The 16662-nt window shown below is 38.4% G+C and overlaps 1 protein-coding gene across 4 annotated transcripts in view; it reads right to left on the reverse strand.

The window, feature by feature from the left end:
- SSBP2 (single-stranded DNA binding protein 2) overlaps positions 1 to 16662 on the reverse strand; it is a 427469-nt gene that overhangs the window by 8282 nt on the left and 402525 nt on the right. For 3 of the 4 annotated variants that reach the window (XM_006889861.1, XM_006889862.1, XM_006889863.1), the window contains one exon: positions 7453 to 7551. The exons of the other annotated variant lie outside the window; for it this stretch is intronic. In XM_006889861.1, coding sequence (XP_006889923.1) covers positions 7453 to 7551 — 99 coding nt within the window. The remainder of the gene's footprint in view (positions 1 to 7452; positions 7552 to 16662) is intronic. 4 annotated transcript variants of the gene reach the window in all.

The raw sequence follows: 16662 nt of genomic DNA on the forward strand, positions 1-16662 counted from the left end.
GAGAGAGAAAAGAGTTTCTGTGTTCTACTAACTCTGCACAATGGCTTAGCATTTTACTTTGTTTTTGGGGTCTGGATGGAGAGGCTGGGTCAGGAGTCAGGTAGGAGTGCAGCCCTGGACCAACTGCTCTTTTTCCTATGCCCTTATTTAAAAAAGGACCTGCTGTTTTGTTTGTGCATAATCAGTTGGGGGTGCAGGAAAAAGTGAATGTTTATTCTGTACGAAAAATGATTTGTGTCTTGGTATACTTGGATGTGGCCTCGTAGTTAAAAAAGCTTTGGCTGCCAGTCTGGGGCTGTTTCTAGGCAAGGAAGATGAGAACAGCCAGATTAAGGTGTGTTTTCTGGTTTAGGGTTGAGACAAGGGTGTGGCTTTTGTTCACAACAGGGTGTGGCCTTATATTTAAAAAGGCTTTTTTGGTTTTTGTGGCTCTCCCGAATAAAACAGGCTTGGAAGCAAGAGTGGCATCTACTTCCAAAACAAGCTTGCCTCTGGAGACTTCATGAACTTGGAGAAAAGATGAAAGTTTTGTGTTCAAGTCTTTTGTTCATAGGGTCACTATGGGTCATCTATGACTCAACGACACTTAACAACAACATACTTGGCACTAGAGCCTGGGTGGTACTATGCTTAAATCATTTCGCTGCTAATTGAAAAGCTGTGAATTCAAACTTTCCAGCTGCTGTGGGACAAAATGTGACAGTCTCCTATGTAAAGACCATAACCAGGGCTCAGTCCTGTTGAGTCACTTTCTCCTGGTCTCGATTTGACTGCGTGAGGTTTCATAGCTGGTCCAGTGAAACCTGCGAGAGCTGGAACTCGAGGAAATTTGCCTGTTTTTTGGGGTCTCTTATTTCTCTTGTACTACCTATCAACTCTCTTTATTAGTGAAAAATATTTGCATTTTCCTCCTCTGACAGATTTGCTCCATACACAAGTAGAAAAAGATACAACTATACTTTGTTAGTTCTCCACGAAGTAACTTTCTGATGTTGGTCTTGCAATGGCATCCCTCCTTAGGCAGAATTTACAAATGAAAAATCTGACTAAGGAGAAGGGAAGAGTCCTTCTTGCTCTTGTCCATAAAGTTAAAATTATGTTAACCTTTTAAAAAAATAAGTTTCTTTTTCTTCCAACCTCAAATTAATAATTTTCTCTGTATTTTTAAAACACTTGGTTTAGACCTATTAGAGCACTTGTTAATTTATGTTTTAGTTAGCTGTGTAAACACCTGTTTTTCCTTCCCTTCAGACTGCATTCTTTGAAGGTAGATTTGTGTTATATTTATTTCAGAGTACATTGCTCTCAGCCTAATTCTTTGCATATAACAGGAGCAATAAATGTTAAATTGAACTAAAGTAATAATCTTACACTTCACTAAATTATACCATTTTATTGCTAGAACAATTAGCAGAAAGGGAAATAAATGTCTTTAATTAGGTAAGATGAACAAAGGAAAATTAATTATGCTGCTGCTGCTTAATAGTGAAAAGAACAAGAACTCAAACCATCATTCTCATTAATCTAAGCATCATGACCTCTATCAGTTTGTCATTCTGTGCTGACCACTGTGCAGCAGTATTTCTAATATCAGCAGGATTACCCCAGATGAATGGGATTCTGTAGACCTTCCAGACTAAGGCAGACCATGAAGTAGGACTGTTGATTCACTTTTGGGGGTGGGGGGGAAGAGCCAATGAAAATCTTCTGAATAGCAGTGAAAGGTTAGATAAAGAATTGGAAGATGAGCCCTTTAGGATGGAAGGTACTCAAGATATGACTGAACGAAGAGCTGCCTCCTCTAAGGAGATTCCATTTTAATGAGGTGGATGGAGGAAAGCACTCAGGACTTCACTGGCTCAGACAGTGTTAACTCCAAATGAGAAAAAACAGCTGCAAACATGAATAAATGGGACTTGTAATGTATGAAGTATGAATCTAGGAAAATTAGAAGTTGTCAAAGTGAAATGGAATGTGTAAAGATTGATATCCTAGGAATTAGCTGAAATGAACTGATTCTGGCCATTCTGGATTGGACGGTCATGTAGCTGATGAGTGGCCTACTAGGAGTGACAAACTGAAGAGGAATTTTTCCATTCATCATTTATAAGAATATTTCAAGATCGTTCCCAGAGTGTGATGCTGTCAGAGATAGGAGAGTATCAATATGCATACAAGGAAGACTCATTAATAAAACTATTATTAAAATTTATTCATCAATCACTAATGTCAAAGATGAAGAAATTAAAGATTCTGTCAACTCTTACAGTCCAGAATTGATCAAACTTGAAATGAAAATGCATTGATAATTACCTGGTAATTGGAATGTGAGAGTCGGGAAACAAAGAAGGAGGATCAATGGTCATAAAATAGGGCCTTGGTAATAGAAATGATGTGGGATTTTGCAAGCCATTGACATATTTATTGTGAATATTGTTTTCAATAACATAAACAGTGTCTATATATTTGGCTCTTATCACATAGAATGCATATCAACTACATCTGTGGAAAGATGACAAAGAAGTTCAATATCAGTAAGAATAAGGCCAGGTGCTGACTGGAACAGAGAGTATAAACAACTTGGATCTAAGTTCTAGTTGAAGCTGAAGAAAATTAAAGCAAGTATTTAAGAGATAATACAGGACTTCCCACCTGAATTTAGACTACCTCAGAAACAGAGTTGATATACTGAATACTAATGATTGCAGACCACATAATTTATGAAATAAGACTAAGGACAGTATACATGAAGAAAAAAAAAACATTAAAAGAGAGAGACTGTGAAAAATTGGATAAATTATGTATACTGCATTGAAAAAGATGAGGGAGAGAACAGTTTAATAGTGATATATGATTGGGTATTATCGTTATGACAAGAGTTGAGAATGAAGGTTGCATAGTGGAGTGTACTCAGGGTGGGGGGAGAGTTGTATATCAATGAAGGAATTTTTCTTTTACTTTTCAAAGAGAAGAGCAAACTGGGGGGAGCAGGGAGAAAAATGCAACAACGAATGAGTGGAAATCCAAAATCTCGCTTAATGTTCATTAAAATTAATAATAATAAAAAAGACAGACAAGGAAGTAAAAACGACCAAAAATGAGTGTAAGAAGAGATTTTGAATATAGAGAAGTTAGAGTAAAAAGAAGAATGACAGAGTAAGAAAGCTATACAGAAGACCTCACAGGGCCCTGGAGAACATAAAGTATAAAGATATGTTCAAAGACGTAAGGTGAGAAAATAAAAAGGAAAACATGTTTGTTATTTCTTAAGCTGAAATAAGGGAAAGGAAAAAAATATCAGGCCTTTGGTTGTAATACTGAAGACTCATTTACTATGGGGTAAAATTTTAAAAGACAGGCAGCATCAAAAGAAAATGGAAGGAATGTACAATCACTGGACCAAGAACTTTCATGACAGAGAATACAGGGAAATGCTATGCTAAACCAAAGTTCAAGTCTGCAATGCTTCAGACCCTCAAGAGAAAGGTAAGCCATCTCCTCTTGGGAAATTCATGGCCTTTGAATCCTAATGGAAGATCAGCTATGAATTGGCTCAGACTCCACAGCAACAAGTGTTGAGTGTCAAAACAGAACTGCTGGCTTTCAAATACTTCAAAAGGTAGTAGAAGATCAAGAACCGACAGCACTAAAAGTTCAGTTGTGCTGAAGACACTGGTGCAGAAAAGTTCCAGAAATTGATGGAATATCAATGGAAATATTTTCACCAAAGAAATAAAGAAAAATGCAAATGAAATACTACTTCAGCACCGGTAACTGACAAAGTTTAATAGGAGAGCAAGCAATAAATGTTGGAAAGGATGTGAGAGACTGGAACTCTCACACATTGTTAGTGGGGTTGCAGAATGATACAGCCACTCTGGAAGACAGTCTGACATTTCCTCAAAAAGCTTAACCCAGAAATTCCATATGACTCAGCTACTCCACTACTAGGATTTATCCCACAGAAGAATAGAACTGAGATACAAATGGAGATTTGGACACTGAAGTTCATAGCAGCTTTATCCGAAATAGCGATTAAAAGGGAAATAGCCAGAATGTCCATCAACAAATGCAGTGAGAAACTGTGGGACATTCACATTATGGAATACCATGCAGCACTCAGAACAATGATTTTGAAAACTACTACATAACTTGGGGAGAAAATGGAGGACACTATGCTGAGTGAATTAACTCAGTCTCATAAGGACAAACTCTGCATAAGAACATTATTTTAAAAATACAAGGATTACTAGTAAGATACTAGTAAGATGTATACAAAAGTCAAAAGAGGGAAGGGGAGGAAGAAGAAGAGTGGGAATCTTGAAGTCATGGCCAGAGTGAGAGGTTGAAGAAATTAAGAAAGAGCCAAAAGGGACCTGAATGTAATGGTGGGCACGGATTATTGATGATTCATTTTATAAAACACAATATATATGTGAATGATACTATAAAACACAATGTGAATAGAGCAAAGTGTGAAACACTATATATATATGAAACATGATATATGCAAATTTTATATGCAAACCAATATAAAATTAAAATAATTAATTAAAAAACCCACCAAACCCCAACATAACAATGAGAGTGAGGACATTGCTGCAGGGCCAGGAAGTGTTTCAGTCCAGTCACTGTGGGCCAGAGACAACTCAAGAACACCTAACAATAATTATGTCTTAAACAACAGAATTTCTCATGTTTCTTTTCATCTATATGAACTTTTAAATACTTCTTTTTACCCACTTATAGATCCTTCAAAGAAGACAAATAGAAAATAGGCCTGATTTTTATTTTCAGTTTAAAAGAAAATAAACTCTCAAAGTAAAGGAATTCTTTTGTCTTTAGAGACTCTAAAATGATACCAAGAAGCAGAGACATTCTCAGAAGACTCAATCTTGGTTCCAATTTCCTCTTAGCCACTCTACAGAATGAACATGCTATACCAGCCACTGCTTCAAACTGAGAGAGTATCGCTTCTGATAGAGACTGAGTTAGGGCAATGTGTGAATAGTTTTCTCTTTTGACTCTATTTGTTATTTAGCAGATTCTCCATAATAATTTTATCATGTAAATTATATGTATATTTAGTTATATATATGTATGTGCGTGTGTGCGTGCGTGTGTGTGTGTGTGTGTGTGTGTGTGTGTGTTATCTGCCATCAAGCCAGAACCGACCTGACCCATAGCTGGCCTTTCAGCAGGTTTTGAGAGGCAGTAAATCACGCAGAAGACTGCCCATCCTTCTGCAGAGCACTGGTAAATTTGAACTGCACGTCTTTGAGATTACAGCACAGCTTCTTACTAGAACATTCTCTCTATGCTGTTGGGTGATATCGAGTCGAGTATGACTCACAGTGTCCCCCATGAACAACAAATCTGATCCTGTGCCATCCTCAACCATTTCTGACAGCCTAATACTCAGCCTATTACTGCAGTCACTGTGTCATTCAGTTGAGGGTCTCTCTCTCTTTCTCTGTTTCACAAAATAGACTTTAAAGCAAAGGCTCAGATATGTGTTGTACCAACACTCACTGCAGCAACTTTCACAATCCATTAGTAGGTGAATGGATAAGCAAAATGTGTACACACAACAGAATATTACAAGACAATAAACAGAAATAAAGTCCTAAGACATACTATGAACATGAACGAACTGTGAAATGACATTAGCCAGACACATAAGGACACATAGTAATACCTATAATGCTTATATGAAATCTTTGGAATGAGCAAATGTATAAGACGAAAGTTTATTAGTGGTTAGCAAGAGATGGGGCGAAAAGGGAGGAAGAGTACATTGTGAAGGTTACTAAGGTTTCTGTTTGGGGATATAGAAAACATTTTGAAATGAGTAGTAATAGTGGTAGCACAACATGGTAAATGTAGTAGTTGTCACTAAATTGTAGACTTCAAAATCGTTAAAAACTTTGTTGATATATTTTACCATAAACATTTAAAATACAAAATAAAAACACTACATTGAATCAAGCTCCTACAGAAATCCAGTCTGTTTTTTAAAACTCTCCACTGTTTAGCATACTGCTTACCAGCTAGCTATGTGCTCAGTAACGATTTGTTTCATGAATTCATGTACTTATTTCTCTTTTGCTTCTATTTCTATGGGCATATGGTATGATACGCCTTTACCTAACATTATAATCACACAGGGAAAAAAATGGCTTGTGTATCTAGTTCAATTTAAATGTAAACAGCAGGAAAATGACAGCCAATTTTGACCCTCAGTCCACTGGCATCTATCAGATGAAGGCAGGACATTATTTAGAAATAATTCGTGGAGCCATAAGGTCAGTACTAAGAACAAACTTTGGTTTGCAATGACTTGAGGCATTTGTGGAAACATGCAAACTGCAAAAACTATCAACCTATTTCCATTTTACTCCCTCACAGTATCCTCTGTGAGAAAGTGACTATTGTGGTCAGGAATGTAAGAGAAAATGTCTGGCTCCCGCTCTCCCAAAGAAATGTCTCTTAAAGTGCTTCTATTTTTAACAGCAAGCAACAAATGCTAGCGAGGTTGTGGAGAGATTGGAACCCTTATTCACTGTTGGTGGAAGTGTAAAATGGTGCAACCACTGTGGAAAGCCGTGTGGCACTTTCTCAAAAAAGGTGCAAACAGAGACACCATTTAACCCAGCAATTCCACTACTGGGAATACACCCTAAAGAGACCATAACCGCCATCCAAGTAGATATATGCACACGTATATTTATCATGGCTTTGTTCACAATAGCAAGGAGTTGGAAACAACTTAAGTGCCCATCAACAAATTAATGGATAGAGAAACTGTGGTATATTCAAAATGGAATACTATACTGCATTGAAAAATAAGGAACTCATGCACTATTATTAAAAATGGGTGACCTTGTAGGACATTATGCTGAGTGAAATATCTCAGTCACAAAAGGACAAACACTGCACAGTGCCACTGCTGTAGAATGGGACTGACATCAGGGTTGGGGTAAGAATGAGAAAAACTGGATGAATTATGTATACTGCATTGAAACAGATGAGGGAGAGAACAGTTTAAAAGCAGTGTTATTATAGGGCATTATGATTATCATAAGAGTCCAGAATGAAGGTTGCAGAGTGAAGTATACTCGGGATGGGGGTGGGGGGAGTGCGGGGGGATTATATACCAATGAAGGAATTTTACATTCTAAAGAGAAGAGCGAACTGGGGAGGGGGGAGGTGAGCAGGAAGAAAAGTGAAACGATGAATCAATGGAAATCCAAAATATCTGTAAATGTTCATTGAAATTAATAATAATAATAATAATGCTTCTATTTTTAACAAAAATCTTATTTTAATTTTGATCTTCTAATTTCTATTCAACCACATAAAACTCTAGATAAAAAATAATAATGCTTTTAATATAATAAAATGAATTTCAGAAGTAAAACATGTATATAACGTAATTGAGAGAATACTTACACTCTCGCTCTGAAAAGGATTTAAGAAATTGCCCCCCATTTCACCATCATCCCTTGGAGTGCCCGGTTGATTACTCAGGCTCATATTATTGGGAGAATTCTGTAAACAAGATTTAGAAAACAAAGCACTGTTGAAGATTTTTCACTTCCCTCTTGCATTGTACTGTTTCAGAATGATATCTAGAGCAGCATCTCTAAAAGCAAAATAGATTTAGAATCTTACCCTTGTGCCATGGAGTCTAGTTCATTCTTTGCACCCTGACAAGTACTAATGCTTTTCCAAATGGAAATACAACAAAAACAACAATAAATTTCCCTCTTCCTCTCACAATCAATATTTAGTCAATTTCCTATGTTCAGCTTACAGAGTTCCTAAAACTCTGGAGTGTTTAAACCACGTTCCCAGCAGGTGGGTGATGAGCAGAGCCTGCCTGCTGATAGGATGTGTTGGGACAATCTCTTCCCTTGGTAATTTTACTAATCAGATTTCAAAAGGTCACTGTTTAAATAAACATTTCCCTTTAATTCTACTTGAATTTTATAGAATAACACTATTTCAAGTACTCTTTTTGGATATGGATCATAAATTAAAAAAGAAAGATTGCCACCCATTGCAATTAAAGTATAAAAGACACCTTAGAACTTGAAAGCTCAATAAATACTTTTAGAAGGTGGGAAAAAAGAGCTTCAAAAGTAAACTCCTTTAAAATATTTTTCTATCAGTAGTTTAAACAGATTCACGTTGAAATTTTTCTGGAAGAGAAAATGGTTAATATTAGCGATCTAATCAAACACTAGGGAGCCCTGGTGGACTAGAGGCAGGAAGCTGCGCTGAAATTCTGAAGGCACACTGCTCAAGGCCACCGGCCCCACGGGACAAGGACAGGCAGTCTCCTCTTGTGCTATTCACTGCCTCTGAAAACCCACTGGAGTGTCAGCTATGGGTCAGTTCCACACTGAGGGTACACAAAACAATCAGACACCGGGAGCTCTGGTGGTCCAGTGGCAAGAAGCTGTGTTGCAACCCCTAACGCTGGTGGTTTGAATCCACCAGCAGCTCCACAAGAGATAGACGAGAAGTCTTCTACTGCGGGACCAACTGCCTCTGAAAACCTGCTAGAGGGTCAGCTATGGGTCGTTCTGACTAGAAGGCACACAACAACAACAAATACTAAGATCATCCCACTTTAAATCTGTTCATTATTACTGTACAATTTTAGCTGTGGAGAACATCTAATAATCTTCCATCACAAGAAAATATAGAATGTCAGTGACATATAAAATGTTTATACAATTTTATAGATATGACTGAGGAGAATCTTTCAAGGTCAAGTTCATGAACTTGTGAGAAAATGTCAAGAAGCCCTGGTGGTGCAGTAGTTAAAGTGCTCACCCGCTAAGTGAAAAATGCCAGCAATTTGACTGAACTAATTGGCTCCTCCAGTGGAGAGACAGCAGTCTGCTTCCATGAATACTTTAGCCTTGGAAACAACCAGGGTTTCTGTTATGTTCCCTTTGGTCACTGTGAATCAGGACTGACTTGACAGCAGTGAGTTAAGAAAGCTTCAGAACTAAAGTTTGCCATCTCAAATTGAAGAAAGCACTTTGTTTCCCCCCTAAGTCACTGGTACTTTATACAGGTTGTATAATATGTATACATGTACATGTATACATGTATATGCTGAATAATATGTTATTATATGTTGATTGTCATCGACTTATAGCGATCCTATGAACAAAAGGTCTGAAGCCCCTCTACAGCTAATCTACATTTACCACAGTTCATAGAGTTCCTGGAGGCATGTTTTTTTTAGGAAGTGGATGTCGCTCCTGCTTCTAAACTTTATACAGTCATCACCTGCTTTTCTAAAGCTTGCTTTACACAATTTCAATTTCATGAAAAACTTTCACCAACCAGTACCTGTACTTACCAACCAAAGAAATCGGGAACGTACTTTTGCTTTTATGGAAAAGGGAAGATACCATTTAGTGTTTAGGGCATTGAGCCCTAAAAGAGGATGCACACATTCCAGGGAGCAAGAGGAGTGCAGCCCAGCTCCTTCCCAGGAACCCCCTTGGTATCTCAGCACCTAGTCACCACACAGTTTAAACTGTGAGCTCTATGCCAGTGCTGTCTGGAGTTTTGTTTGAATTAGAGTATGTGACATATTAGAGTATGTGACATATAAAGTAATGCTAATTGTTTCTTTATGCCATTTAGGCTAGTACAATTTTAATAGAAATATTCTACTCTCTGATAGTGAGAGCAGGTCATGGAATCTATATGCTGTTTTGGAATGTGTTGTTAGATGTTTTAAGAAAACTGCTCATAGGATTTTGATTTAATGAAAAACAAGTTATATCCTAAACATTAATATTTTAAGAATGAGCTATTCCCCAAGAAGGCATACTTTTGCAGAATATGGTTAACTTGTAGAAAAAGAGACCGGTAGAATTGCTGGTGGAATTACAGCTTCTACCTTGTTGAGCTCGCACCCCACAGGGAAGATCTGAGAAGCAGGATCCTCTGAAGTCTTTGGGAGTCCGTATGCCAATGGGCCTCAAGGGCTAAGGAACCACAGTTAATAACATAAAGAGGATTCTACTGCTTCCCTCTGCAAATGCTAGTTACCCAGGTACACAGAAAAGCAAATGTACTTTGAAATGAAAATGGAAAACCTGAATAGCTGAATATATGAAAGAAAAAAAAATTTAAGTGTAAAGTTTATTACTAACATTCTTGGTGAAATAATGATCCTTTGAAAACAGGAATCATAATGTTTTGATCAAAAAGGAGAAGAAATTTAACTATGGAAACATTTACCTATATTGTAAAAGTCTTCTTAGTAAAGGAAATTGCAATTGTTTAATAGACATAAAAGAAACTGACTAAAGAATAACAAACAATCATCTAGTAAATGTGAGAAAGTTTGAAGATGCAGCTGGAAGGGCCTTGCTTTACATATTTAAATAAACAGTGAAATGAGCCCCCTCAACACCTGCGTGAAGCTCCCACTCCAGGCGCGAGGAGAGGAGCTGGCCCAGGGGACACCAGCCCCCTAACTCTGCAGGGCTCTCATTCTCTGTTGCAGTCTCCCACATCTCATTAGATTTCTGAAAGGTTGGATGATTGCAAATCTGATTGCTGGCTCAAAGTGCTGACTTTAAAATATTTAGAATTAAAAGGTACCTTGTGTTACTAATATTTCAAATACTTACACTACTACCAGTGGTATAATGACTTCTATTTCCCATGCACTCTATTCCTAGCATGGGGCTCCACATTACACCTGTGCTCTTTCTTTTGATATATGAAACACTGAGTTTAACATGAAAAGGACACAGTCAAGATACACAACCAAGCTAATGTCAAAGACTGCTTTTGTATTTGAAAAGCTTGAAGTGACAGGGAAAATTTTTTTACTGGATTTAATAATCTCTGGGATATACAGTTGAAACAATATAAATAAAAAGAAATAAAAGGTCCTTCATGAAAAGTTTCAGAGAAATTGTGCTGTCCATGATCACTGATGGCCTAATAAGGAAATTAGGGTAAATATCACATTCAATATTGGTGCCTGAAGAATTGCTACAACAGTGGTACTACTCTCCAGCCCAAAGCAGGTTCTTATAAATGTGGCAGGGAAATAAGCATGAATGACATTTTTTGTAACTGCTTTTTGTGCAGTATCCTAGTACATGTTGTCATTAAAAATGTTACTCACACTGAGAGATTAGCTTGGCTTTCAAGGCAATCCAGCTACTTAAGAAAGTAATTAGGGGGTAGGGTGTACAAAAGAATATCAGTAGTATATACATACGTACTGATATATAGTCACACATATACTATTTTCTCCAACTGAATCATATGTCTGTTGATACATTTATCAGACTGTTCAAGTTTATTTTTGGTCTCTGATTTTACCTCTCATGTATTCTTTCACATTTAGTCTTAATAAATTATTATTAATATCCTAAACTTTACTATTACTAAAGAGAACTTTTTTTTTACAGTTTCTACAACTGTAGCACTCTCTTTAACTAGAATAAAAGAACAATGCTTTACTTTAAGCCCTTTTTGGAAGCAGATTTTGCATTGATTTATCACAAGTAACAAATAACAAGTTTTATATTCTGTTGTTTTAATTTTTGAATCTCATAAAGGAAGTTCTGGTGGTTTTGTGGTAAGGAGTTGTGCTGTGACTTCAAAGGCTCGCAGTTGTAATTCACCAGTTGCTCCATGAGAAAGATGGGCCATCTCCTCTCATGAGATTTACAGCCTCTGAAAACCCACTGAAGGGAAGCAAATGAGTTGCTTTCAACTCAATGGCACATAAAAACAACAATGCTCAAAAGGGAGTAACATGCCAGCCATGGTTCTCCTAAGGGAACCCACAGACCAGCACACCAAGGTCAAAGCTGAGAGCTACAGTCATTTACTACTTTCCCTTTGAGTAGTGTGCATTATCTAACAGAGTGTAAAATTCTAGGTTTGAAAGCGTTGGGTTGAAAAGACTAACGTCTTGAAGCGCGCATTTCACTCTGTACAAGTTTCCCACGTCTGTTTGCTTCCCTCAGTTCCACTGAGCTTCTTGAAGACAGAGATCTGCCATGTTTGCCTTTGGATTCTCAGAGCCCAGAAAAATACCTTTCAACATCGTTTACTGACTGCAGGAATGCCTGCAAAGTAGAAACCACCTGAGCACAGAGATTATGTTTATATTTAAAGAAGTCTTTCATGTAACATCTCCCTGTAGTGCCGAAGGCAATACCCAGTACACAAAAGTACATAATGGGTGATCAATTAGTGCTTGGAAAATAACCAATACATCAGCAGGCAGGAGAACACTCTCAGCTGTGGGTGAAGTGTAGTAGTGGAAAACCTAGTTATTACCGGCTTCTTGTTGGTAGGAGCCGTTGAGCTGATTAAACATCTATGAACAACAAAACAGAACCTTGCCCTCTCCTGTGCTTTCTCACAATCAGCATAATGCTCAAGTCCATCGTGTTGTCACTGTGTCAGTCTTCAGAGTTGAAGGTCTTCCAGGAATCAGAAAACTCAAACTCATTGGCAAAGGATGGGAGCTGATTCACAGCTGGGCCACCTGTGGGTTTTCAGAGGTTGTAAATCACATGGAAGGAGACTGCCCATCTTTGTCCCTTGCAGCCACTGGTAGGGTTAGCAGTGTAACTCCCTACGGACTAGGCTACTAGAAGAGTGGGAAAATAAGGACCACAGACATAACAATAGATCTTATATCAGAGTCTAGTACCACATGGTGATTGATTTAGTTCTTCTGACTCTAGTTTCAATTTCTAAAGTACATGACAAATTGCAAAGTACTTTTGTTGTTGTTGTTATGTGCCATCGAGTCATTTGAGACTCACAGCGACCCTACGTACAAGAGCTCTAAACTCTGTTCTATCCTGTTCCAACCTAGCCATCTCAGACACACTTATTCCCACTGCTCCAGTCACAGAAACGATCCATCTCATCGAAGGTCTTCCTCTCCTTCACTGCCCCTCCACTTTGCCAAACATAATGTCTGTCTCCAAGGACCAGTCCCTCCTTGCAACATGCCCAAAATTTGTCAGACGAAGCTTCAGAATCCTTGACTCCAAGGAGCATTCCAGCTTCACCTTCTCCAGGACAAACCTGTTTGTTCTCCTAGAAGTCCATGGTATATTCAACACTCTTCTCCAGCACCACAGCTCAAAGGCATCAATTCTCTTTCTGTCTACCCTATTCATTGTTCAACTCTCTGATGCAAAGCACGTAATTGTGAAGACTATAGCCCGGATCAGGTGCACCTTAGTCTCCAGCCTGACATCGTTGCTCTTCAGTACTCTTGAGAAGTCCCTCACAGCCGACTTTCCCAATGCAATTCGTCTCTTGATTACCTGGCTGCTGTTACCAAGAGTGCTGACTGTGGAGCTAAGCAAACTAAAACTGTTTACTATCTCAATCTCTTCACCATCTATACTGATGCAGCCAATTGGCCCAGTGGTGAGAATCTTCGTTCTCTTGATGTTGAGCTTCAATCCATAGGAGCCTGCAGTCCTTGACCTTCTGTAGCAAGAGCTTCAGGTCCTCCTCAGTTTCAGTAAGCAGGGTTGTGTCATCTGCATAATGCAGGTTGTTGATGACTCTTCCACCAAACCTGATGCCACATTCCTCTTCGTACAGCCCAGCATCTCGGATGATCTTTTCTGCATACAGATTGAAAAGGTATGGAGACAGGACACATCCCTGACGGACACCCTTCTTGATTTTGAACCATGTAGTGTCTTCTTGCTCTGTTCTGACAACTGCCTCTTGGTCCAAGTATAAGTTTCGCATTAGCACAATCAGATGTTCTGGGCTTCCCATTTTTCTCAGAGTCAGCCACATCTTATTGTGATCCACACCGTCAAAAGCCTCTGCATAGTCAATGAAGCACAGATAGACATTCTTCTGGTATTCTTTGCTTCCTGCCAAGATGCATCTTACATTAGCTATAATATCCCTAGTACCACGATCTCTTCTAAATCCAGCCTGCGCATCTGACAGTTCTCTGTTGACATATTGTTTCAAACATTTTTGAATAATTTTCAGCAGAATCTTGCTTGCATGCTATAGTAATGATATTGTTCGATAATTTCCGCACTCTGTTGGGTCACCTTTCTTTGGAATGGGAACAAATATTGATCTTTTCCAGTCAGTGGGCCAGCTGGCTGTTCTCCAGATTTCTTGGTACAACTTATTGAGCACATCCAAGGCAGTGTCTGTCTGTTGAAATATGTCAATTGGTATATCGTCAACTCCTGGAGCCTTGTTTTTTTTGCCAATTCCTTTAGAGTAATTTGAACTTCCTCCTTCATCACCATAGGCTGTTGCTCATTATGTCATTTCATTAAATTCTTCTGTGTCAGCCAATTCCTTCTGATACAGTGACTCTGTGTATTCCTTCCATCTTCTCTTGATACTTCCTGGATCATTTAACATTCTACCCAAAGTATCCTTAAGTATTGCCACCCGTGGCTTCAATTTGTTTTTCAACTCTTTCAGCTTAAGAAACACTAAGCGAGTTCGGCCCTTTTGATTTTCTGACTCCAACTCTCTGTACATTTCATTTATAGTATTTTACTTTGTCATCTGGGCTGCCTTTTGAAATTTTCTGTTTAGTTCTTTGATTTCTTGGTTTCTTCCTCTAGCTTTGGCTTCTTGGCACTCTAATGCAATATTCAGAGTCTCATCTGACATTCATCTTGGTCTTTTCTTCTTTTTCAACCTTTGTAAATGATCTTTTGCATTCTTCATGGACGATTTTCTTGATATCCTTCCAGAGCTCATTTGGCCTACGCTCATTGGTGCTCAAGCCCTCAAACCTATTCCTGAGATGGTTTTGAAATTCGAGTGGGATAGACGTTAGATCAAATTTTGGTTCCCATGGACTTGATTTAATTTTCCTCAACTTCAGCTTAAACTTGCATATGAGTAGTTTGGTGGTCTGTCCCACAATCAGCACACGGCCTGGATTTCGCTGCTGATATGGAGCTTCTCCACCGAGTCTTTCCACAAATGTAATCGATTTGATTCCTATGCATGCCATCAGGTGAGATCCATGTGTATAGCCTGTGTTTATGTTTCTTATAAAAGGTATTTGCAATGAATAAATCATCGAATGTGCAGAACTCTGTCATTCTATCTCCAGCCTCATTTCTCTCATCGAGCCTGTATTTTCCAGCTACTGATCCTTCTTCCCTGTTCCCAACTTTTGCATTCCAGTTGTCCATTATTATCAATGCATCTTGATTGCATGTTTGATCAACTTCTGACTGCAAAAGTTGGTACAATCTTCTATTTCCTCCTCTTCGGCTCTAGTTGTTGGTGCATGTATTTGAATTATAGTGGTATTCACTGGACTTCCTTGGATGCGTATGGATATCCTGTCGCTCACCACATTGTATTTCAGGATGGATCTAGAAATGACTTTTCAAACTATGAAACCAACCCCATTCTTCCTCACCTTTTCATCCTCGGCATAGTAAATCATATAATCGTCTGACTCAAAATGTCCCATGCAAAGTACTTTTACATACAGAATTATGTTTGTATCTAATGTACAAGGTTATGAATTATAAGGGGAAATTTTTAAGAAGGTGGATAAAAGCAATGCATATGATCACAGTTCTGTGTATGTAATTCGAACATCATTATACTGGGACATACATCTCAAATATGGAGGTAGAAATTTTACTGGTGACCAGAAAGAACAAGGTGGATAGTATCAGCAGTTAGAATTATATCAGGCTGCCATAAAATTCAGATCATCTGATCTGTAAAGGTGCTTCTCAATCACAAAGCTTCAATGGAGATACACAGGGCAGCCTATTTTGAAAGCAGGTTTTCTGAGAGTCTCCATTATAAATACCTATTTGTAGAAAACCAAAAGAACTTCCCGGTCTTGCCTACACATGGACTCCATAGTGTCTACAGAACTTGTTATTAAGCCTTGTGTGGTCAGCAGTGCAAGGATAATGTGAGAATGCTAAATTATTTTTAAATTTTTTTTAAGCTTTAAGTATTAATTTAAAATGTTTTATATCTCAAGTAATCTTATTTTCCCTGGCACCTGAAACTTTATATTTTTATACATGAATATGAATTATCAGGAAAATGAAAAATGAAGTCATTATTGAATTAGTTTCTGAATTTATCTCTATATAGCCTACCTGTAAGAGAACCATTCTAATGGTAGTTAAAAGCTATTAAAAATGCATTATCCTGCAGCTGGAGCCCAATGGAGTTTACGCTCCAGGTTTCTGAGGTGGTCATCATATGGGAGGAGAGTGTCCATCTTTCCCTCTAAGCCCACTGGTGGCTCTGAACTATGCAGAGAGATGAAGCCACTGGATTAGCAGCACAACATGCTATAGACCAGAGCGTCCTGAGTTATTAATGAGTTGCTGTGTGCTGCAGAGCTGGAACCCTTACACAGCTGACCCTCTGGCAGGTTTTCAGGGCCAGTTAATCACATGGGAGGAGACTCTCCATCTTTCTCCCGCAGAGTAGTTCCTGGCCTTGGACCACATACCTTTGGGATTGCAGCACTGCTTCTTGCCACTAGGCCACTAGAGCTCTCCTAATGAGTTACTGCTGTTGTTGTGTACTGCAGAGCTGGAACAGATCCACAGCTGACTCTCTAGTGGGTTTTCAAAGACAGTTAAT

The sequence above is a fragment of the Elephantulus edwardii genome, unplaced genomic scaffold (genome assembly GCF_000299155.1).
Source record: "Elephantulus edwardii isolate Elephantulus edwardi_28Jun2011 unplaced genomic scaffold, EleEdw1.0 scaffold00082, whole genome shotgun sequence".
NCBI lineage: Eukaryota > Metazoa > Chordata > Mammalia > Macroscelidea > Macroscelididae > Elephantulus > Elephantulus edwardii.